At 45.8% G+C, this 23,105-nt stretch overlaps 2 protein-coding genes across 4 annotated transcripts in view; one reads left to right on the top strand and one right to left on the bottom strand.

Annotated features, from left to right (window-relative positions):
- fuom (fucose mutarotase) overlaps positions 1–23,105 on the bottom strand; it is a 144,260-nt gene that overhangs the window by 26,405 nt on the left and 94,750 nt on the right. The window lies entirely within an intron of this gene.
- Positions 210–21,834, top strand: LOC145360532 (uncharacterized). Its single transcript, XM_080215801.1, has 3 exons — positions 210–283; positions 12,389–12,449; positions 20,820–21,834. Exons 1-3 carry the CDS (start codon positions 273–275, stop codon positions 21,285–21,287), a joined length of 540 nt encoding a protein of 179 aa, XP_080071927.1. The 5' UTR covers positions 210–272; the 3' UTR covers positions 21,288–21,834.

Genomic DNA, 23,105 nt, shown 5'->3' on the forward strand with positions numbered 1-23,105 from the left:
ATAAACTTGCAAACTGTGTTGAGGCTGAGACCTCACCATTGTCTCCCCATTATTGATCATCGCTGAGTTGGATTTGTACCCTGTGCCCCAAACATGATAAGGTAGTGAATGGTTACTGAGCAGGAGTAATCTCTCTATGTGCCCTGCCATTCCTAAGCAACCAGCCTTTGAACTTTGGTCAGTGTTACATGGATCAAATCAATAAATAACCTAAAGTGCTTGGCATAGCATTCCAGTAACACTCAAGATCAGCTGAGATCAAAACACTCTCCATGATGAAGAGGTAAAGTGGGAATTATATTGTTATATTTTAATCTCTTGTTAAGTATAAAGTTACTTGTCATAGCCACAGTTTAAAACATGGCTATAGTGTTTGTTTTGTCTCTAGACTTTAGTGGGCATTTTCAAACTGTAGTCTTGAGACGTGTGAATCAGATTCAATGGCAAGCAATGTTAAAAGTTAAAGTTTACTTATTAGTCACAAATAAGGCTTATATTAACATTGCAATGAAGTTATCGCGAAAATCCCTTAGTTGCCGCACTCTGGCACCTGTTCGGATACACTGAGGGAGAGTTTAGCATGGCCAATTCACCTAACCAGCACATTTTGTGGGAGGAAGCCAGAACACCCAGAGGAAACCCACACGGACACAGGGAGAACATGCAAACTCTACACAGGCAGTGATGCAAGCCAGGAATCGAACCCAGGATCCTGTGAGGCAGTAGTGCTAACCATGCCACCCCTGTTTCATCTTCAGTAATTCAAAAGCAAAATACTGTGGATGCCGGAATCTGAAACGAAAACAGAAAATGCTGGAAAACCTCAACAGACCTGACAGCACCTGTGGGGAGAGAATAGAGCCAACATTTTGAGTCTAGATGACCCAGAACAAAGAGTCATCTAGACTCGAAACACTGGCTCTATTCTCTCCCCACAGATGCTGTCAGACCCGCTGAGATTTTCCAGCATTTTCTGTTCTAGTTTCATCTTCAGGACTGATAGTTCACCCTGGGTCTGCTTTGCATGGCTTCTGATCCTTTGTTAGTTTGAATGCTTTCTTTTTCTTGAATAACAATGTCGTGTCATCGATGTACCGAACATCCCTTCAGGCCGATGACCTGTCAGGGTCACGTATCTATAAAACTTTACTCACATTAAGCCCTAATATAACCTCTCTGGAAAACTGACCAAAACTATAAGACTTGCTTCCACACAAGGGCGGAATTTCCCCATCTCGCCCACCACGGGAGTCGTAGCAGATGGGATACGGATCATGCAAAGGTCCATTGGCCTCAGGCGGGAATTTCTGGTCTTGGAGGCGAGTGTGATCGGAAAATCCCACTCAAAGAAAGGAGTTGGGTCCCAAAGCTTCCCTGACAGCCACTAATGTACTTCTTGAAGTGCCCTCACTGATGTAATGCAGTGGCAGCCAGTTTTCACACAGCAGGAGCCCACAGACAGCAACGTGGTAATGGCCAAGTCATTTGTTCCAGTGACATTGGGTGAGGGATAACCTTTGGCCTGGTTGCCGGGAGCGACACCACCTACTCTGCTTCAAATAGTCCTCTTGCTTCTTTCACTTCCACCTGGCAAGGCCCTAACTTTAATCTTGCATCTCGACAGGGCAGTGCAGCACTCCCTCAGCCTTTAGATTAGAACTCACAGCCTTCTGATTAACAGATGGGGGTGCGCCAACTAAACCACAGCTTGAGCCTAGCTAATGTCTGCTGTATTAGATTCAATGTGGAAATTCTGGTGTTGGACTGGGGTGAGCACAATAAGAAGTCTCACAACACAAGGTTAAAGTCCAACAGGTTTATTTGGAACCACGAGCTTCGGATACCACGTGACAATCACCAGGCAGGAGTGTTCCCTTCCAGTTGGGGAACACTTCAGCGGTCATGGGCACTCAGCCTCTGATCTCTGGGTAAGTGTTCTCCAAGGCGGCCTTCAAGACACACAACAACGCAGAATTGCCGAGCAGAAACCGATAGCCAACTTCCATACACATGAAGACAGCCTCAACCAGGATCTTGGGTTCATGTCACACTCCTTGTAATCCCCACCGTACTGCCTTGGTTTGTAAAATGCTACTAACTGTCCTGACTTGAGACAACTCACACCTCTTTAACCTGTGATTATCCCGCTCTCCACTCACACTGTCTGTACCTGTAAAGACTTGATTATCTGTAAAAGACTTGCATTCCAATCATTCTTCACATTCCAATCTGTAATTATCTTGCAACTGTGTCTGCGCCTATATATGCCGTATTTCATAGGAACGTTACAATGCAGAAGGAGGCCATTCAGCCCATCAAGTCTGCACTCACAACAGTCCCATCCCAGACCCTATCCCTACAATTCCACACATTTACCCCACTAATCCCTCTAACCTTTACATCCCGGGGCACTAAGGGGCAATTTTGCATGGCCATCTTTGACTGTGGGAGGAAACTGGAGCACCCGGAGGAAACTTATGCAGACACAGGGAGAATGTGCAAACTCCACACAGACATTGACCCAATTCGGGAATCGAACCCAGGTTCCTGGAGCTGTGAGACAACAATGCTGACTGTGCCACCCAACCTACCTCCACTCACCTGATGAAGGAGCGGTGCTCCAAAAGCTGGTGACCCCGAATAAACCTGTTGGATTTTAACCTGGTGTTGTGAGACTTCTTACTGTATTAGATTCAGCTATGCTAATTTAATCCTTAGTATAAAAGATGTGTCACATATCCATACTGGACAATAAACTTCATTGATGTTCAAGCTCAGTGTTCTGTGACCGTGTACACATCCATAAATTGGAAACATACTACATGTGCGCATTGAGAATTATTTATAGGGAAACATAACCGGTTAGGTTTTAGAATATTTAGAATATTGTGTACAATTCTGGTCGCCACCCTACCAGAAGGATGTGGATGCTTCGGAGAGGGTACAGAAGAGGTTTACCAGGATGTTGCCTGGTCTGGAGGGTTTTAGCTACGAGGATAGGTTGGATAAACCCGGTTTGTTCTCACTGGAACGACAGCGGTTGAAGGGTGTACTGATAGAGGTTTACAAGATTATGAGTGGCGTGGACAGAGTGGATAGTCAGATGCTCTTTCTGAGGGTAGAAAAGTCAGGTACTCAGAGACATAGACTTAAGGTGCGTGGGGAAAAGTTTAGAGGGAAGTTTTTTTTACACAGAGGGTGGTGAATATCTGGAGTGCGCTGCCCGCAGAGGTGGTGGGAATAGGTATGATAGTAGCATTTAAGGAGCAACTAGTCAAATACATGAATAGGGTGGGAATGGAAGAGTCTGGACTCTTTAAGTGCATACAGTTTAGCTTAGGCAGGCATCATGATTGGTGCAGGTTTGTAGGGCTGTAGGTTCTGTTCCTGCTCTTCGTCCTTTGTTCATCCGTGTACTCAGGAACACTGGGCTAATTTAGTGCTGTCCGCCTTGTGTGCTATCCAATCTAACACAGCTAAAGTGAGATGAACCAGATGAAACTTTTAGTGTGAATGAATGATTAATGAGGATCTTCAATAAAATAAGGCGATATACCAGGGAGACACAACTTAATCTTTATTTGAAAAAACAACGCCCCCGTGGCTGCCTTCATAAACCACTTAGTCTTGTTTCTAATATTGCTTGGCCCTTGAAATGCATTGTGCAATTGGTGGCATAAAAATATTAATGATTTTAAATCATCACGTCTATTAAAATATTGAACAAAGAAGTTTTGTACGAAGACATTATTAATACGCTGATTTTGCCACGATGCTGTTTCAAGGTATTGGTATTTCATTTAGCCAATAGTTAGCATGATGTTTTTAAGATGCGTGTTGGCACCCGAGTATGTGTTAATTGTATATTGATTAAGTTTAATAATATGCAGGCTGTGGGCATGAACTGGGCATTCACTTGAGCCTTCTGTAAATAGACAGAGTCGATACAATAACTAATTAGTTACTGGGTTAGGGGTTGCATGCTTGTAATGTGTAACAAAGAACAACACACAGCACGGGAAACAGGCCCTTCGGCCCAACGAGCCCGCGCCACCATTTTAACATTGTGAGTTCCCTCTTCCATCCGTGACCCTTGTCTATGCTTAAGATTGAGGGGAGACTAATTTAGGGGCAATTTGTTACACCAATCAACCTAAGAGCACATCTCTGGGGTGTGGGAGGAAACCAGAGCACCCGGAGAAAACCCATGCAAGCACGGGGAGAATGCGCAAACTCCCACAGATACTGGCCCAAATCCATGTAACTCTGTAAATAAATATCAAAATGTGGATAAAAGATAGGCTCCAGTGCTAATCTTTGTCAACTGGCTTTCTGGAATAGAACATAGAACAATACAATGCAGTACAGGCCCTTCGGCCCTCGATGTTATGTCCAAACCCAAGATCAAGCTATCCCACTCCCTATCATTCTGGTGAGACCATGTGCCTATCCAATAACCACTTGAAAGTTTCTAAAGTGTTCGACTCCATTATCACAGCAGGCAGTGCATTCCACACCCCAACCACTCTCTGAGTGAAGAATCTACCTTGGGCATCCCTCCTACATCTCCCACCATGAATCTTAAACTTAATAAGTAACAATGTGAACCATCATTTGGTAAAACGTTAAACTTCCAAAGGAAGGATTAAATATACTCAAAAAGGAAGAAAATGCACGGCCATGGGGATAGCTCAGGAGAGTGGCAATAATTGGATGGCTTTTATGAAAAACGGGCATGGGTACAATGGGTCAAATGATTTCCTTGCACATTTTCTGATTTTATTTTATGAATGAAACTTGCCCTAATTCTCTTATTAGGGTGCTAACCTCAGGAGAACACCTTTACTGCAGCAAGGGGTATTCCCCCTTATCCATAACATGCACACTTCGTGTCATCTCGAGTAATGTTGTCAGCATAAAGCTGACATGTGGCAGTTGGTGGCGCAGTGGACTAGTGATCCAGAGACCAGTCCATCACTAAACCAGCCTCCCATCCATTTCCCGCTGCATCGGCAAAGCAGCCAGCATAATTAAGGACTCCGCGCACCCCGGAGTCTCTTCCACCTTCTTCCGTCAGGAAAAAGATACAAAAGTCTGAGGTCACGTATCAACCAACTCAAGAACAGCTTCTTCCCTGCTGCTGTCAGACTTTTGAATGGACCTACCTTATATGAAGTTGATCTTTCTCGATACCCTAGCTATGACTGTAACACTACGTTCTGTACTCTCTCGTTTCCTTCTCTGTGAACGGTATGCTTTGTCTGTGTAGCATGCAAGAAACAATATTTTTCAATGTATGTTAATTGATGTGACATTAATAAATCAAATCAAATCAAATCTTCACCCACATCTGTTTGCCAACTGCACTGTGACTTTGTTAGCATAGATAAGAAGGTGAGTGGGCCGTGTTGCTGTGTATCCATGCAAGTTCAACTCATGGGTGCCAGGATGCTTTGCCATGAATTTGATGTTTATCTAACCAGAGGGAACATCAATGTGTGACAATCTCACACAAATAGATGGCCAGGCAAAGAGAGTTTCACTACCCAAGGTCTCTGTCTTTCTCAGAGCGACATTCGAGATGGCAATAAGAATCACGATAGAAGCCTGCCACTGCGGCAACTGCTATTGTGACTCTGTGCAGGTTCTGTTTCCAGTTCCCTGATATTGAAATCTGACTGATCTCTGACAGGAAAGATGATAAGAAAAAGATATGCGTAAAGGTTTGCCACTTGAAGAGGAAACCAGCCAGAATTGACTCTCAACAAATGACAACTGATAAAAAGCATCAGGAGAAAGAAAAGGCATTAAAAAAGATGACTATCCTGAGCAATAAATTAGAGTTAAACCCCGTGAGCGAGGTTCAGGGATATCACCAAGTGCCTCCCCCCACCCCTCACTCGCCTCCATTATCCTCAGCGTTGAAACATTGTGCATGGGTAATTAGCTGGCAGAGTGGGTTCAAACACATAACAACATCCTTTCTGCCTCTGGGAAATTGACACCGAGCAGATGCTGGTTGCAACAGCTTCATGGAAAATTAGTTTGGCTTCCAACACAGGAATCATCCCCAATTTGAGATCACAGTGAGAATGGCTTTTGAAGGTAAGGATGGCACTGGAGCAGAAAGGCACAGTGGTTAGCACCGCTGCCTCACAGCTTCAGGGATCCGGGTTCAATTCCCAGCTTCGGTCACTGTCTATGTGGAGTTTCTTCCTGTGTCCTCTGGGTGCTCCGGTTTCCTCCCACACTCCAAACGATGCACTGGTTAGGAGCACTGGCCATTGCTAAATTCTCCCTCAGTGTATTCGAACAGGCACCAGAGTGTGGTGACTATGGGATTTCCACAGTAACTTCACTGCAGTGTTAATGTAAGTCTACTTATGACAAATAAATAAACTTTTACTTTAGGATTGAATGCATTCAAGAGATGGCTAGATGTAGCACTTGGGGCGAATGAGATCAAAGGAGAAAGCAGGATTAGGCGATTGAGTTGGACGATCAGCCATGATCATAATGAATGGCTGAGCAAGCTCAAAGGGCTGAATGGCCTCCTCGTGCTCCCGATTGTTTGTCTGTTGAGGCAAGGTTGTAGGGTTTGATGCTCAAACTGAGAACGACACAGCAGAAGAAACCTCGCTGATTTCCAGCAGCAATGATATATTTTCATTTGACAACCACAAGCATCATTTAAAAACATCCTCATGCGCAGTCAGGGACAAATAACCTCATCTTGTATGTACACAGTGCATGGTTATAGATGGAAGTGGTTGTGGGTTTAGAAGGTGCTGTCTAATGATCTCTGGTGAATTGCTACAGTGCATCTTGTAGATAATACATAAGAACATAAGAAATAGGAGCAGGAGTAGGCCATCTAGTCCTTTGAGCCTGCCCCGCCATTCAATAAGATCATGGCTGATCTGTCGTGGCTCAGTTCCACTTTCCCGCCCTCTCCCCATAACCCTTAATCCCCTCTCTTATCAAAAACCCATCAACCCGCGTCTTAAAAATATTTAGCGAGGCAGCCTCCACCACTTCAACGGGCAGAGAATTCCAGAGATTCACCACCCTTTGAGTGAAGAAGTTCCTCCTCAACTCCGTTCTAAACTGCCCCCCCTTTATCTTGAGGCTGTGCCCCCTAGTCCTACTGTCCTTTCTGAGCGGGAAGAGTCTCTCCACCTCTATCCTATCCATCCCATTACTGAGTGTTGGTGGTGGAGGGAGTGAATGTTTGTAGATATGGTGCCAATCAAGTAGGCTGCCATGTCCTGGATGGTGTTGAGCTTCTTGAGTGTTGTTGGAGCTGCCCCCATCCAGGCAACTGGGGAGTATTCCATCACACTCCTGACTTGTGCCTTGTAGATGGTAGTCAGGAGGTGAGTTACTCGCCACAGTATTCCTAGCCTCTGACCTGCTCTTGTAGCCATTGTGTTTATGTGCTGAATCCAGTTGAGTTTCTGGTCAATGGTAACCCCAAGGCTGGTGATAGTGGGGGATTCAGTGATGGTTACACCAGTGAATGTTAAGGGGTGGTGGTTAGAGTGTCTCTTATTGGTGATGGTCATTGCCTGGCATTTGTGTGGCATGAATGTTACTTGGCCAAGCCTGGATATTGTCCAGATCTTGTTGCATTTGAACGTGAACAGCTTCAGTATCTGAGGAGTTGCGAATGGTGCTGAACATTGTGCAATCATCAGTGAACATCTCACTTCTGATCTTATGATGGAGGGAAGATGATTGATGAAATGCTGAAGATTGTTGGGCCTAGGAAATTGTCCTGAGGGACTCACGCAGAGATGTCCTGGACCTGAGATGACTGACCCTCCACAACCACAACCACCTTCCTGTGTGCCAGGTATGATTCCAAACAGTGGAGAGTTTGCCCTCTGATACCCATTGTTTCCAGTTTTGCTAGGACTCCTTGGTGCTGGTCAAATGCGGCCTTGTGAGTGAGAGAGTGAGTGAGTGAGTGAGTGACTGAGGGAGTGAGTGAGTTAGTGAAGTGAGTGTGAGTGAGTTAGTGAAGTGAGTGTGAGTGAGTGAGTGAGAGTAGTGAGTGAGTGAGAGTGTGAGAGAGTGAGTGAGTGAGTGAGAGAGTGAGTGAGTGAGAGTAGTGAGTGAGTGTAGTGAGCGAGTGAGAGAGTAGTGAGTGAGTGAGTGAGTGAGAGTAGTGAGTGAGTGAGTGAGTGAGTGAGAGTAGTGACTGAGTGAGTGAGTGAATGGTAATAATCAGTATTCCTGAAATAATCCTTGATTCCAGGTTACGGATTGGGACAGTGAGAATTCCTTTCTGTATTTATTTTCTCCACTGACACAGCCTTTCACAGCAGCTTCACTGGAAAGGTTCTGGATGGCAACATGACAGTACATATTTCTTATATTATTTTACATTTTGTGAACAAGCGGTGGCTGATATTGGTGTCCCTGGCAGGGCTCCGTGAAAGCTAATGCTGATACAAACACAATCACCAGAGGGGATGACAGGCACAGCTTTTGCCAATGCATTTCCTGCCTTTTCAGACAGATCTCAATAGAACTGGGAGTGTTTGAGGATGCAGCCTGAATCCAGATTAGCAGCAAAGTTTATATTCATGGTGTAGTCTGTCATAGAATCCCGACAGTGCAGAAGGAGGCCATTTGGCCCATCAAGACTGCACAGACTCTCCCAAAGGACATCCCAGCCAGGCCCACCTGTATCATTGTGGATGCGACATTGTTGAGCACATTTAAGTCTGGGGTAAATAGGGAGGCACGGTGGCATAGTGGTTAGCACCACTGCCTCAGCGTGCCAGGGGCCTTGGGCCACTGTTTGTGTGGAGTTTGCACATTCTCCTTGTGTCAAAGAACAGTACAGCACAGGAACAGGCCCTTCGGCCCACCAAGCCTGCGCCAATCATGATGCCTGCCTAAACTAATACTTTGTGCAGTTACAAGATCCTATTCATGTATTTATCTATTTGCCCCTTAAATGCTGCTTTCGTACCTCCCCAGGCAGCGCGTTCCAGACATTCACCAGCCTCTGTGTAAAAAAAACTTGTCTCGCACATCTCTAAACTTTTCCCCACGCACCTTAAATCTATGTCCCCTACTACTTGACTTTTTTACCCCAGGAAAGAGCATCTGACCATCTACTCTGTCCATGCCATTCACAATCTTGCAAACCTGCGTGGGTTTCTTCCGGTGCTCCGGTTTCCTCCCACAGTCCAAAGATATTTGTGCTATGTTGTTTGGCCATGATAAATCTAGCCTAGCATCAGGGGGATTAGCAGGTGGGGTGACGGGAATAGGGTGGGATTGTGTTCGGTGCAGACTCGATGGGCCAAATGGCCTCCTTTTACACTTCAGGGATTCAATGATTCTATTTTTGGTCTGCCAGAAAATTAACAGAGATAGGGAGTGGGAGGCAAAATGGAGTTAAAGCCCAAGATCAGCCAAGATTGTATTGAATGGCAGAGTGGGATTAACAGGCCATCTGGTCTACTCCTTCCTTTGTTTCTTCTGTGTTCTTGTGTCAACTTTTTCTGTCGTCATTCCATCGAATAATGCATCTGTTTCCTCCTTGTTTGCACTGGATTAACAAATCAAACTTGCCCTCTGATTTTCAGCTGGGTTTTGCCAGGGTTATGTTGCGAGTAAGTGATCTCAGGCTTCCTGTTCAAATTCAGAAGCAGTGATATTTGAGTGCAGAAAAGTGTACACAGTGTCTGTGCGCTGAATAAGACATTAGGCAGTGTGATGGTGCCAGCCTAATACAACAGTACAAGATGTGCAGTTTGTGGAAGAAAGGGCAGTGGATAGGTGAGTGAATTAGAATAGGGTAAGGGCAAACTACCTTCTTGTGAAATTGGTTTCATTAACAATGGATCAACCCACCGTCTCTGTGTCCCCACCGAGCATTACTAATTTAAGAAGCTACGCATTTTAATGTTACTTTTTTTTATTAATTCGTGGGAGATGGATGTCGCTGGCTGGCCAGCATTTATTGCCAATCCCTAGTTGCCTTTGAACTGAGCAACCATTTCAGAGGGCAATCAACCACATTGCTGTGGCCCTGGAGTCACATGTAGGGCAGACCGGGTAAGGACGGCAGATTTCCTTCCCTAAGGGCATTAGTGAACCAAGATGGGTTTTTCCGACAATGGTTTCATGGTCATCAGTAGATTCGTAATTCCAGATTTTTTTTTATTGAATTCAAATTCCACCATCTGCCGTGGCGGGATTCGAACCCAGGTCCCCAGAACATTAGCTGAGTTTCTGGATTAATAGTCTAGTGATAATACCACTAGGCCATAGCCTCCCCTTACATGAAATTACATAGAATAGAAAGAACATGAACAAGACATTTGGCCCAGCCAGCCGATTTTTATAACCCATTTCAGCCTCCTCCCATCTAATTTTGGCACAATAACGCACAATAACAAAGCTCAAAGCTTTGACAAAGTAGTCATCTGGACTCGAAACGTCAGCTCTTTTCTCTCCTTACAGATGCTGCCAGACCTGCTGAGATTTTCCAGCATTTTATCTTTTGGTTCCAGGTCCCTGAGGCAGCAGTGCTGATCACTGTGTTACCGTGCCGCCCACGCTCGTAGCATTTTAAGTTGCTACTCTTAGTCAGCAGTGTTAAGGAGTAATGTTAATCCAAAGCTTTGGTTTGGTGTTCTCATGTGAAGGAGAGAAAATGACTTTGAAGTGTAAATCGTTTATTAAAAAGAACCAGTGATCTGAAGTATATGGAAATTAAGTTATCATTTAGTTAGATGAGCCTTGGGCAATGAGCCCTGATAACATTCCAGCAATATTATTGAAGATTTGTGCTCCAGAATTTGCCACTCCCCCAGTCAAGCTCTTCCAGTTTTGTTACAACACTGGCATCTACCCAATAATGTGGGAAATTGCCCAAGTATATCCTGTACACGAAAAGCAGGGCAAATCCAACCCAGCCAATTACCGCCCAATCAGTCTACTCTCGATCATCAGTAAAGTGATGGAAGGGGTCATTGACAGTACGATCACGCAGTACCTGCTCAGCAATAACCTGCTCAGTGACGCCCAGTTTGGGTTCACCAGGGTCACTCAGCTTCTGACCTCCTTATAACCTTGGACAAAAGAGCTGAATTCCAGAGGTGAGGTGTGAGTGACAGCCCTCGATATCAAGATCCCATTCGACCGAGTGTGGCATCAAGGAACCCTGGCAAAACTGGGATCAATGGGTATCTGGGCAAACTCCCTGCTGGTTGGAGTCATACCTGGTACTTAGGAAGATGGTTGTGGTTGTAGTCAGTCATCTCAGCTCCAGGACATCTCTGCAGAAGTCCCTCAGGATAGTGTCCTAGGCTCAACAATCTTCAGCTGCTTCATCAATGACCTTCCCGCAGTCATAAGGTCAATAGTGAGGATGTTCGCCCGATGCTCAGCACAATCCACGACTCCTCAGACACTGACGCAGTCCATGTTCAAATACAACAGGATCTGGACAATATCCAGGCAGGGCTGACAAGTGGAAGTAACACTCGCGCTGCACAAATGCCAGGCAATGACCATCACCAATAAGAGACACCCTAACCATCACCCCTTGACTTTCAGTGGTGTAACTATCACTGAGTCCCCCCACTGTCAACATCCTTGAGGTTACCATTGACCAAAAACTCAACTGGACTCGCCACATAAACACAGTGGCTACAACAGCAGGTCAGAAGCTAGGAATACTGCAGCAAGTAACTCACCTCCTCACTCCTCAAAGCCTATCCACCATCTACAAGGCACAAGTCAGGAGTGTGATGGAATACTCCCCACTTGCCTGGGTGGATGCAGTTCCAACAACACTCAAGAAGTTTGACACCATCCAGGACAAAGCAGCCCGCTTGATTAGCACCATATCTACAAACATTCACTCCCTCGCCACCAATGCTCAGTGGCAGCAGTGTGTATTAGCTATAAGATGCGCTGCAGGAATTCACCAAAGATCCTTAGACAGCAACTTCCTAGCCCACGGCCACTTCTATCTAGAAGGACAAGGGCAGCAAGTACGTGGAACACCACCTCCTGCAACTTCCCCTCCAAGCCACTCACCATCCTGATTTGGAAATATATCTCTGTTCTTTCACAGTCGTTGGGTCAAAATCCTGGAATTCCCTCCCTAACGGCATTGTGGGTCAACCCACAGCACGGGGACTGCAGCGATTCAAGAAGGCAGCTCACCACCACCTTCTCAAGGACAACTAGGGATGGACAATAAATGCTGGCCCAGCCAGCGACACCCATGTCTCACAAATGAATAATAAAAAGATGGAGAAAACAGTAAAGCACAAACTGTTATAAACACAGGAAGAAAGTTAGACAAGCGTGAAATTTATTTCCTGTATTAACTTGTATTTCTTTTGGATTTCAGCATCTTTACTCTTGTGGTTGGATCACTGCTTCTTCTCCACACTGTTATTGTCAAGGCTGAGGTAAGTAACATGATTGACCAAAGTGCTGAGTGTAGGAAGTAACAGATACATAGAAGAGAATTGCAAAGCACACGTCCAACCTGAAGGCCTGTGTGACACCTATTATAAGCTGCTGGAAACTGCACTCCATTATTGGTGGTACAGTGGTTAGCACTGCTGCCTCACAGCACCAGGGAGCCAGGTTCGATTCCTGGTTTGGGTCACTTTGTGGAGTTTGCACGTTCTCCCCATGTCTGCGTGGGTTTCCTCCGGGTGCTCCAGTTTCCTCCCACAGTCCAAAGAAATACAGTTTAGGTGGATTGGCCATGCTAAATTCTCCCTCAGTGTATCCAAACAGGTGCCAGAGTGTGGTGACTAGGGGATTTTCACAGTAACTACATTGTAGTGTTAATGTGAGCCTTCCCTGTGATACTAATAAATAAATAAAATAAAATATTGTATGAAGTAGATTTAGAGAAAAAAGGTTTATAACTATATTAAGGAGCTTCTTTCATCCCCTAGAATCATAGAATTCCTACAGTACGGAAGAAGGCCATTCAGCCCATCGAGCCTGTACCGACCACAATCCCACCCAGGCCCTATTCCCATAACCCTACTCATTTTCCCTGCTAATCCCCCTGGCACTAAGGGTCAATTCAGCATGGCCAATCAACCTAACCCGCACATCTTTGGACTGTGGGAGGAAACCGGAGCATCCAGAGGAAACCCATGCAGACACGGGGAGAATGTGCAAACTCCACGCAGTGACCCGAGGCCGGAATTGAACCTGGGTCCCTAGTGCTGTGAGGCAGCAGTGCTAACTGCTGCGCCATAGCCCCCAGCTGGCGGGCAGGATTCTCCTGTCTTGTCTGTGGTGTGACCTGTTGCGAGCGAGAATGGAAAATTTGGCGCTCCAGTCAAAAATCTATTCATTTTCAGTGGCACCAGAAGATCCCAGGTGGAGAGAAGGTTTCGGTCAATATGTTTGCTCAGCTCCAGTCCCCTTACAACCTTGATACACACATGGACACAAGATCTGAATGCCAGCGATGAGGTGCACTTGGCATCAAAGGTAGCATTTGAACCAAAGGTAGCATTTGGGCGGCATGGTGGCACAGTGGGTTAGCACGGCTGCTTCACAACTCCAGAGACCCGGGTTCGATTCCCGGCTTGGGTCACTGTCTGTGGGGAGTTTGCACATTCTCCTCGTGTCTGTGCATTTCCTCGGATGCTCCAGTTTCCTCCCATAGTCTAAAGATGTGCAGGTTAGGCTGATTGGCCGTGCTAAAATTGCCGTTAGTGTCCTGAGATGTGTAGGTTAGAGGGATTAGTGGGTAAATATGTAGGGATATGAAGGTAGGCCCTGGGTGGGATTGTGGTCGGTGCAGACTCGATGGGCCGAATGGCCTCTTTCTGTGGTGTAGGGTTTCTATGATTTCTATGAGAAACGAAGTCAATGGGGCTCAGTAGGAACGATCTCGGCTGTAAATGCCACAAAGGGACATGCTGACTAATCACCTTATACCCAGGACATAGAAACACAGAAAATAGAAATAGGAGCAGGCCATTCAGCCCTTCCAGCCTGCTTCACCAATCATTTTAATCATGGCTGATCATCCAATTCAACGTCCAGATTCCCCCTTCCCTGCATGTGATCCCTTTAGCCCCAAGATCTCTATCTAATTTCTTCTTGAAATCACACAACATTTTGGCCTCAACTGCTTTCTGTGATAGTGAATGTCACATATTCATAACTCTCTGGGTGAAGAAATTTCTCCTCGCCTCAGTTTTAAGAGGTTCACCTCAAACTATGACCCCTAGCTCTAGACTCCCCCACCATCAGGAACATTCTTTCTGAATCTAGCCTGTCCAACTCTGTTAGAATTCTATACTTTTTTATGAGATCCCCTCGCACTCTTCTAACCCTATTATAGAAAGGATATTATTAAACTAGAAAGAATGCAGAAAAGATTTACTAGGATGCTACCAGAACTTGATGGTTTGAGTTATAAGAGATTGGGATTTTTTTCTCTGTAGCGTAGCAGCCTTAGGGGTGAACTTATACAGGTCTATAAAATAATGAGGGGCATAGATCAGCTAGATAGTCGATATCTTTTCCCCAAAGGTAGGGGAGTTTAAAACTAGAGGGCAAAGGTTTAAGGTGAGAGGGGAGAGATACAAAAGGGTCCAGAGAGGCAATATTTTCACACAGAGTGTGGTGAGTGTCTGGAACAAGCTGCTAGAGGTAGTAGTAGAGGCGGCTACAATTTTGTCTTTCAAAAAGTGTTTCGATAGTTACATGGGTATGATGGGCATAGAGGGATATGGGCCAAATGCGGGCAATTGGTACTAGCTTAGGGGTTTTAAAAAAAAGGGCAGCATGGACAAGTTGGGCCAAAAGGGCTTGTTTCCATGTTGTAAACCTCTATGACTCTATAACTACAGTAAACATAATCCTAACCGACTTAGTCTCTCATATGACAGAACTTGGCTTCAGGCGTTCCTCAGGCCAGTGTTCTAGGCCCATCCTGCTTAGATCAATGACTTTCCCTCTATAATGAAGTGGGGGATGTTTGCTGAAGTCTGCACAGTGTTCAACTCCAGAGATAATTCCTCAGACACCGAAACAGTTCGTGCCTGCAAGACCTGGTAACAGGCAACCGGCTAGTAGATGACAAGTGATGTTTACACCACACGGGTGCCAGGCAACAAATGACAGAAACAACCAACTAAGATTAAAATTTAACAGGCAAGAACTTCTCTCAGTTGTATGGAGTACCTCGATCTACCATTTTAACAGGAGCTCTTATAGTTATATGGATGGTTCCAGTCTGGTTTCTGGTCAGTAGTAAACCTCATGATATTGATGGTGGGGATCCAGCACTCATAATGCCATTGAGTGTCAGGCGGAAATGGTTAGCTTGTTTTTGGTTGGAGATGTTCACCGTCCATCACTTCTGGTGTTGTGAATGGGCATTGTGAATCAGAGAATTATCCTGAATTTGGCAGCGATCCCAAGGCACACAGATTCAACAATAACTCATACCTCAGGAGTTGAAGCCCTGGATTGCCTGAACTTTATTTTATTAATTATTTGTGTCATCAGTAGACTTACATTAACACTGCAATGAAGCTACTGTGAAAACCCCCTAGTCGCCACACTCCTGTTTGGGTACACTGAGGGAGAATTTAGCATAGCCAATGCACCCTAACCAGCACGTCTTTCGGACCGTGGGAGGAAACCCATGCAGACATGGGGAGAATGTGCACAGAGTGACCCAGTTGGGAATTGAACCTTTGGAGCCAAGGTGAGATACCTCAATAATCTTTAAATCAGAGCCTAAGAGAGGTCATGGTTGAGGGAACGGTTGCGTTCTAAGAAGTTAGATTCACCGCCTGAACATGCCGAGGACTCACGTCCACGGCTGCGGATCTGAAACAGCGTTTGGTGGCTCCGGGTAGACCATCACTCATTCAGTGCAGTGATCCTTGTGCTTGCCCTGCCTGGAGCCTCAGCTCGCTGAGTGGGGCTTAAGCACAGACTCTGCAAAAGCGGCCAGCACCCAAAAATTTTCATCCAAACACTGCCACCGGTGCAATTTTGTTGTCAGTGATAATTGAGCAGTAGAACGATTGGCTCCAAATATAGGGCCCTAATTGTTTAGCATTTCTGTGCTCCCTGTTTGTATGACAGCTTGAATACTAATCAGCCACTCTGCAGCACAAGAGAGAAGTCACTGCCAGTACCAACAAGCTGAGCAAAAACTGGCATTGAATCAGCGCTGGTTTTAATGTCCAAATTCTAATGACCCAAAAGCATGTTGATATTTAATACTTCCCTTCACATCGCTGTAAACACTCGCAAACTGAAGGATAAGAGGGTACCTTTAAAGTTATTTATGTACACGTGAAATAGCCATCATCTTCCCTGTGTTATGTTTATAACCTCGTTAACCAATTAAGGCTTGTATGCAATTATGGCATTAATTCGTTAAAATTAATCTCTCAACAAATCAATTAAATCGTGACCTTAATCTTTGTGCCAGCAATATTCATCAGCTAGTTCAATATTTTCCAATTCAAAGTGCAAATGGTTGGGTAAATATTAACAAGTGCTTATTATAATCTGCCACAATTACTCATCCAATGGAAATAAGTCCTATTTTACAAAATGGAGCACACATTGGTGTGACTCTCCAAGGGTGGCACAGTGGTTAGCACTGCTGCCTCACAGCGCCAGGGACCCGGGTCCAATTCCCAGCTTGGGCCACTGCCCGTGTGGAGTCTGCGCATTCTCCCTGAGTCTGCATGGGTTTTTTTCCAGGTGCTCCGGTTTCCTCCTACAGTCCGAAGACACGCAGGTTAGGCACACTAGCCATGTTAAATTCTCCCTCAGTGTACCTGAACAGGCGCCAGAGTGTGGCGTAACGTAAGTGTTAATGTGAGCCTCCTTCTGACACTAATAACCTTGAATTGGGACTAGGTGCCTATGGGGAAGCCCCAGAGTGTTACCCGTTGGTGCTGGGAACCTCTGCCAGATGGGGTTCTCCCACTGAATGGATGCAAGTCTCTGCTTCCCAGGAAACTGGTGGGCAAACTGGCTTTTCACAGATCGGAGCCCCATTTTTAAAGGGCATTCCAATCTCTGTAGTCAGAGGAAGACCCCCCCTCCCCCTGAAAATGGAAATGGTGCCACCCCTCTGCTGACCAGGGGAGCACCAACCAACCCTTCAGAAAAGAGGGGCATCCACCTCCCCCACCACCATGTAAATAATGGCTCATCTGTCTCCCGTCCCAACTCCATACCAGGCAGGCATGAGAGTGGCCTGACCCAAACCCCTCCTCAATGTTTACATGGACTCCAAGTCTGATTGACAGCTCTGTTTCATCAAAGGAATAAGTGGTCTGGAGAAGTGAAACCACCTATTCCCTTTGAAGAAAGCATAGCTGTCAATCAAGCTTCGAGTCTTTGTAAACATTGTGGTTAGGAACAATGGGAGCACTTGAGGTGCATTCAAGCATGAAGGGAAAGATAAGTAAACACAGCTGACTGGAAGCAGAGTGGAAATCCATGAAGCTGTCAATGAAAGCCTATTTCAAAGCACTGCATGCTAAAATTGACAGAGATTAAAGATTTTCAATGGAATGGAGAGGGTTTCAAAGGTTTCAATAGAGACTTTAAATAAAAGCTGTGCCAATGTATTAGGGCTGAGGGAACAGCTGAGGAGGAGACCTCCCCCCCAACCCCGTCCAGTTCAATTGGCATCTTCACTCTCTCAGAGGACTTCAATGCGGTCTGCCCACACCTGCAGGAGAAAGGAGTGCAGCAGTGATTTTAAATCCTGTCAAGTGACTGGGGGCATGGAGTTTAAAGTGACCTGGCTATTTCAGAATTTTCACAGTTCACATGCAGATGTTGTTCACAGCGCTGCCTGAAGTCACCATACCATCTTCAGCTCTGCCGAGGCTGGGTGACACAGTCCAGCCACAGGACCCACATCACACGGGAGAGAGACAAAATTAATTCCTTGCCCAGCCCGAGCCCACCGTACACCCAGGACCCTTGGAGTACCCTTCTTCTGTGGCCTGGTGGCGGCAGAGGGCAGTTGACAAATCTCCTTGACCCTCCCTTGGGGCCCAAGGCATTAGGCCAGGAGGTCAGTGCCAGAGTGACAGGGGTAAAGCACCATTGGCATTGCCAAGATGCGTAACCTGAAGAGTGGCCTGAATGGGGGTCGGGGGGGGGTGCGCTGTGTTGGGGGTCTGAAGGGTGAGGGTGGCCTGAGTGGGGGTCTAAGTGAGGGGGCTGTGTGGGGCGTCTGAGGGGGAAGGTCAAAGGGGGGCTGTGTGAAGGTCTGAGGGGGCACTTTGTGGCAGGTCAAAGGGGGGCTGTGTGAGCATCTGAGGGGGGAGGGGGACCTGAATGGGGGTCTAAGGGGGAGCTGTGTGGAGGTCTGAGAAGGTAGAGGGGGGCATAAGTGGGGGTCTAAGGGAAGGTGTGTGGAGTCTGAGGAGGAGGGGGGCATGAGTGGAGGTCAAAGGGGGGCTGCGTGGGGTTCTGAGGGGGAAGGGGCATGAGTGGAGGGTCAAAGGAGGGGATGTGTGGGGGGTCTGAGGGAGAAGGAGAGCCTGAGTTGGGGGGGGTCAAAGAGGAGACAGGGGCTAAATAGGAGGTCATCCTGCATGGTGGTGGGAGGGCGAGCCATTATTTGAGTGGTTTTAGGTTGGGTGTTCCTCTTTGTTGAGGGTTCGAGAAGCTGGCCTGGGATCCAGCACACCAGCTCCATGATTGCAAGGACCTGTTCCAAAGCCTGCCCAGATCCTGCTGGAGAGGTGGATGAACAGCAGGACAGAATTGAACCAGGCTTTAAGCTCGCTAATCAGATTTTCATAGGGTCATAGAATCCCTGCAGTGCAGAAGGAGGCCATTTGGCCCATCCAGCCTGCACTGACAACAATCCCATCTAAGCCCTGTCCCCATAACCCCACATAATCCCCCTGACACTAAGGAGAAATCCCACCCAGACCTGTTCCCCATATCCCCAAATATTTACCCCACTAACCCACCTAACCTACACATCTTTGGACATGTAGGGTCAACTTATCGTGGCCAATCCACCTAAACTACACATCTTTTGGACAGTGGACGGAAACTGGAGCACCCGGAGGAAACCCATGCAGACACAGGGAGAAAGTGCAGTCTTCACACAGACAGTGACCCAAGGCAGGAATTGTACCCGGGTCCCTGGCGCTGTGAGGCAGCAGTGCTAACCACTGTGCCACTGTGCAGCCCACAGTGCATTTGAATATTTCTCGGGTTCTTGCCCAGCCTGGGGCCAGCACGGCAGAATGGGAGCACCGAAATGGGTTTGGCTACCAGTAACAAAAACCCAGTTCGCAGCCGATACCGGATTCTCCGAGCCATCGCGCTTCTCACCAGGAAGCGGGCCTGGAGAACCACAGGCATTATCTACAGTAGATTCAGTTTTAGCCATTTAGATGGGTTTTTATATCTGTGGAGGTGATGGCATTCATATCGCAATCCTGGCCACTGAGATGGTCGTTCACCTTTTGCACAGAACAGTGACACTTAGATCCTAGATCCAGTATAATCTGTGTGTGGAATGAAAGACCATCTCCCAAACAATGGTCCGTAAACACATCTGCAGACCTTGTTCCACCAAGCTGGTATTTCATTGTTTGAACTCTTGATATCTTATTGAGCAACATCCTTAGTTTCATGCCAACCTGTGTCGAGTTGTGGTAGGGCCAAACCTGCTCTGAACTACCAAACATCTTTAACTGAGAAACACTTGCAGCCCAGCGGAGAAAGGAGAGTTCTACTGGGATGAGCTTGTTGATCAGTGACTAAGTCCTAACCCACTGTGTCATCCAATCCCTCAATTATCATCACCTGAAGACCCACGCCAGAGACTCCAAGATACTTTGTGAAGTTAAACTAGATCCTAAGTTTTACATTTGATTTTGGTGTTAGGGTGAGCACAGAGTGCTCAAATCATACTCCAGGTATGATTCAAGTGATCCACTAGGGAGCTTTTATCAAACAAAGTTTATTTAAAAACACAGCTAAAATATAACGGAAAGAATGAGCATAACTTTTTTTAGCCAATTACAAGATTCACATGTGACACAGTGGGTGGGATTTTCTCATCCTGCCTGTAACAGGAATCGTAGCAGATAGGGATGGATTATTCAAAGTTTGTTGACCTCGGGCGGGATTTTCTAGTTTTGGGGCGAGCAGGGCTGGAAAGTCCTATCCATATAATCCTTAACAGCTAGCTATCTATGTTGTTCCAAGTTAAACTCCATCCCACAGACATACACTCTTCTTCAGACTTGGCACAGAAAGCAAGTATGCTCCCATGATGCTGGGTTTTGCAGCTTTTTAACACCTGCTGTGAACTGTTCCTTTGAACGTCGATTGAATATCCAAGGGTCCCCAGTCCGGGAGTCTCAGAATTTTCAGAAAACCTCTGGGGGGAGGGAGAGAGAGACAGACAGACAGAGAGAGAAGAGAGAGGGAGAGAGAGAGACGCTGCCTTCTGCCAGCAGTTCTTGGCAGCAACTGAAACAAACTAAAAACTTGGAATGCTCTGTAAAAAAAAGGCTGCCCTGAGGCATATCACCTGACCTGTCAATCATTCTCAATTAGGCTCCACTTAGCAATCACAATGGACACTAAAAACAACAGGACCCTGCATTAGTTCAGATTAAAATCAGCATGATCTCCATTATATTGCTTCAGTAACAATTAGAGGACACGGGCTACAGACAACACGGTGCTGACAAAATCCTGCAGAGAAAGACGATTAAAATACATTCCTTAAAGGTACACAATATCTCAATATTCTTTTGACTTTTACTCCACAGGAACTCCAAGAAGAGAATGCACTGCCTCATGATGAGCCAGAAGAAGATCGAGACATGATTGACCACGACCTCCCAGATGATCTTGTTCACCTACTCCAACCAGAGGTATTAGTGTTGCACGAGACACCAATGAATGAGCCCGAGGAAGATCGGGATATGATTCATCATGACATTTCCGATATTCCTCAGGAAGAGCTCTGGGCAAACAGAGAGCAGCTACACGAGACCTCAATGAATGAAGAGACAGAAGATGTGAGCATCGATCACGATGTTTTTGGGCATCCACTTCACACAGTGATGGTCTTGCCATATGAGGTAATGAACGAGCCAGAGGAGGATCGAGATATGATCCATCACGAGCTCCCAGACAATCTTGTTCATAAACACGAGCCAGAGGTGCTCGTACTACCTGAGGAGCCAATGAATGAGCCCGAGGAAGATCAAGATGACATCCATCATGGGATCTGAATTCCTGATGGCCTTACGACGTGGGAACGCGGGGCAAAGAAGCAGATTCAATTCAGGTTCCATTCAGTGAACCTCTGTTTCCAAATATCAAGATACGACTACTGCAATCATCAAGGTTAATAAATACGAGAATCCCAAATGACAGCTATTAGATCAAAATGGAAATTAAATAACCAATTACATGGAAAATTAAGCTTTCAAACTTTACAGCTCAGTTTAAGTCCAGAGATTTTAATATCATTCCATTGGTCGTCTGGCTATTTTTGATTTTTCACTGCTAACTCCTACCTTGTGTTGTGAATTAAGTACAGGAATTAAGAACTGCCAGTCAGAGAGCTGCAAAACCCAGGTAGAATAATCCCATCTTTAGTATAAAAATTAGCCATCATGCAACACTGTGAGATATTAATGGGAATTCCCCCAGATCTACTCTAACCTCTCCCGAGGTGTGATGGAGAAACCCCCGCCTTGCTCATGCAAATGTATTTTCAGTAAAGCTACAGTGATGGACCACAAACAGATCTAATAAAATTCTTGGCCAAATGTGTATGAACATATTAAACTTTTTATCAAGAATTCCCCTCTCTCTCTCTTTCTCCTTCCAACAGCATTATCTATCAATAACTGTGGGTGGCACAGTGGTTAGCCCTGCAGCCTCATAGTACCAGGGAACCGGGTTCGATTCCCGACTTGGATCACCCAGCGTGTGAAGTCTGCACGCTCTCCCCGTGTTTGCGTGGGTTTCCTCCCACAGTCTGAAAGATGTGCTGGTTAGGGTGCATTGGCTAAATTCTCCCTCGATGTACCCGGAGTGTGGCGACTGGGGGGATTTTCATAGTAGCTTCATTGCAGTGTTAATGTAAGCCTACACGTGACACTTTAAAATAAAAGTGAGTTAAATCTCCTCTGAAACTGAAGAGCGAAGAATTTCTGAAAATAATAGATGAAATATCCCTTGCTTTTACAGCTCAATGTAATTTCAAGCCCCACTATATTCTGCTCACACGCTATAAAAATCTTTCAGTTGTTCTGTCCTTAATGCCAAATTGAAACTACCATTGGCAATTTCTTTTATTGTTAAGTACCTTTAGGCATTACTGAACAAACTGAATACGTGGAAAGTGAGTTCATCATTTCCTTTATTCTTTAATGATTAAAATCAATGTTATGAGTTTAAGAAACAAATTAAATATTTAGGCGTGATTATCTATCACATATTACTGCTGTATAAAAATGATGACGGTTAGAAATTGAATTAAGCTTGAATATCAATTGTATATCACCATACTTCTGCAGATTTACTCCGCTTAATGAGCATTTTTCAATCACCCCACTGCCTTTGGTTTGTTTCTTTTGGGTTTCCATTCCTTCATGCTCATGGCAATTAAATGTCACTGCGAAGAAATAATGGAGTACAGAACCCACTGCCTCACAGTCATTAAGAAGATGAACACTGTTGAAAGATTCTCTGGCAGAGCATATTGAGCGGGATTTTATGACCTCGATCGTCCCGAAACCATAAAAACCCACCCAAGATCAATGGACCATCCTATTGTCCGTCTCTCGCCCGCTCCGATTCCCGCGGGGTTGATAAAATTCCGGCCGCTGTCACCTATGATATGCTGCAGGTTTGCACATTGCTGCAATGATGAGAGCTCCCTGTATCCCTCCCGTAGAGACTGCTGCCTCTCATTGTCACTGGGCCCAAAAAAATCTGACCGTCAACTCCACATTGTCAACTGCAGTCTTCCTCCTGGGCAGATGGTCACCCTATTCTGATTGGTCACCTCTGCCCCCACAATGCCTGGGCAGGGGATG

Source organism: Carcharhinus amblyrhynchos, chromosome 31 (assembly GCF_965287045.1).
Source record: "Carcharhinus amblyrhynchos chromosome 31, sCarAmb.v2.hapA, whole genome shotgun sequence".
Classification (NCBI taxonomy): domain Eukaryota; kingdom Metazoa; phylum Chordata; class Chondrichthyes; order Carcharhiniformes; family Carcharhinidae; genus Carcharhinus; species Carcharhinus amblyrhynchos.

Coding starts and splice junctions, on each gene's coding strand:
- LOC145360532 (XM_080215801.1), top strand. Junction 12,450..20,819: donor CTGTTATTGTCAAGGCTGAG/GTAAGTAACATG, acceptor TTTACTCCACAG/GAACTCCAAGAAGAGAATGC.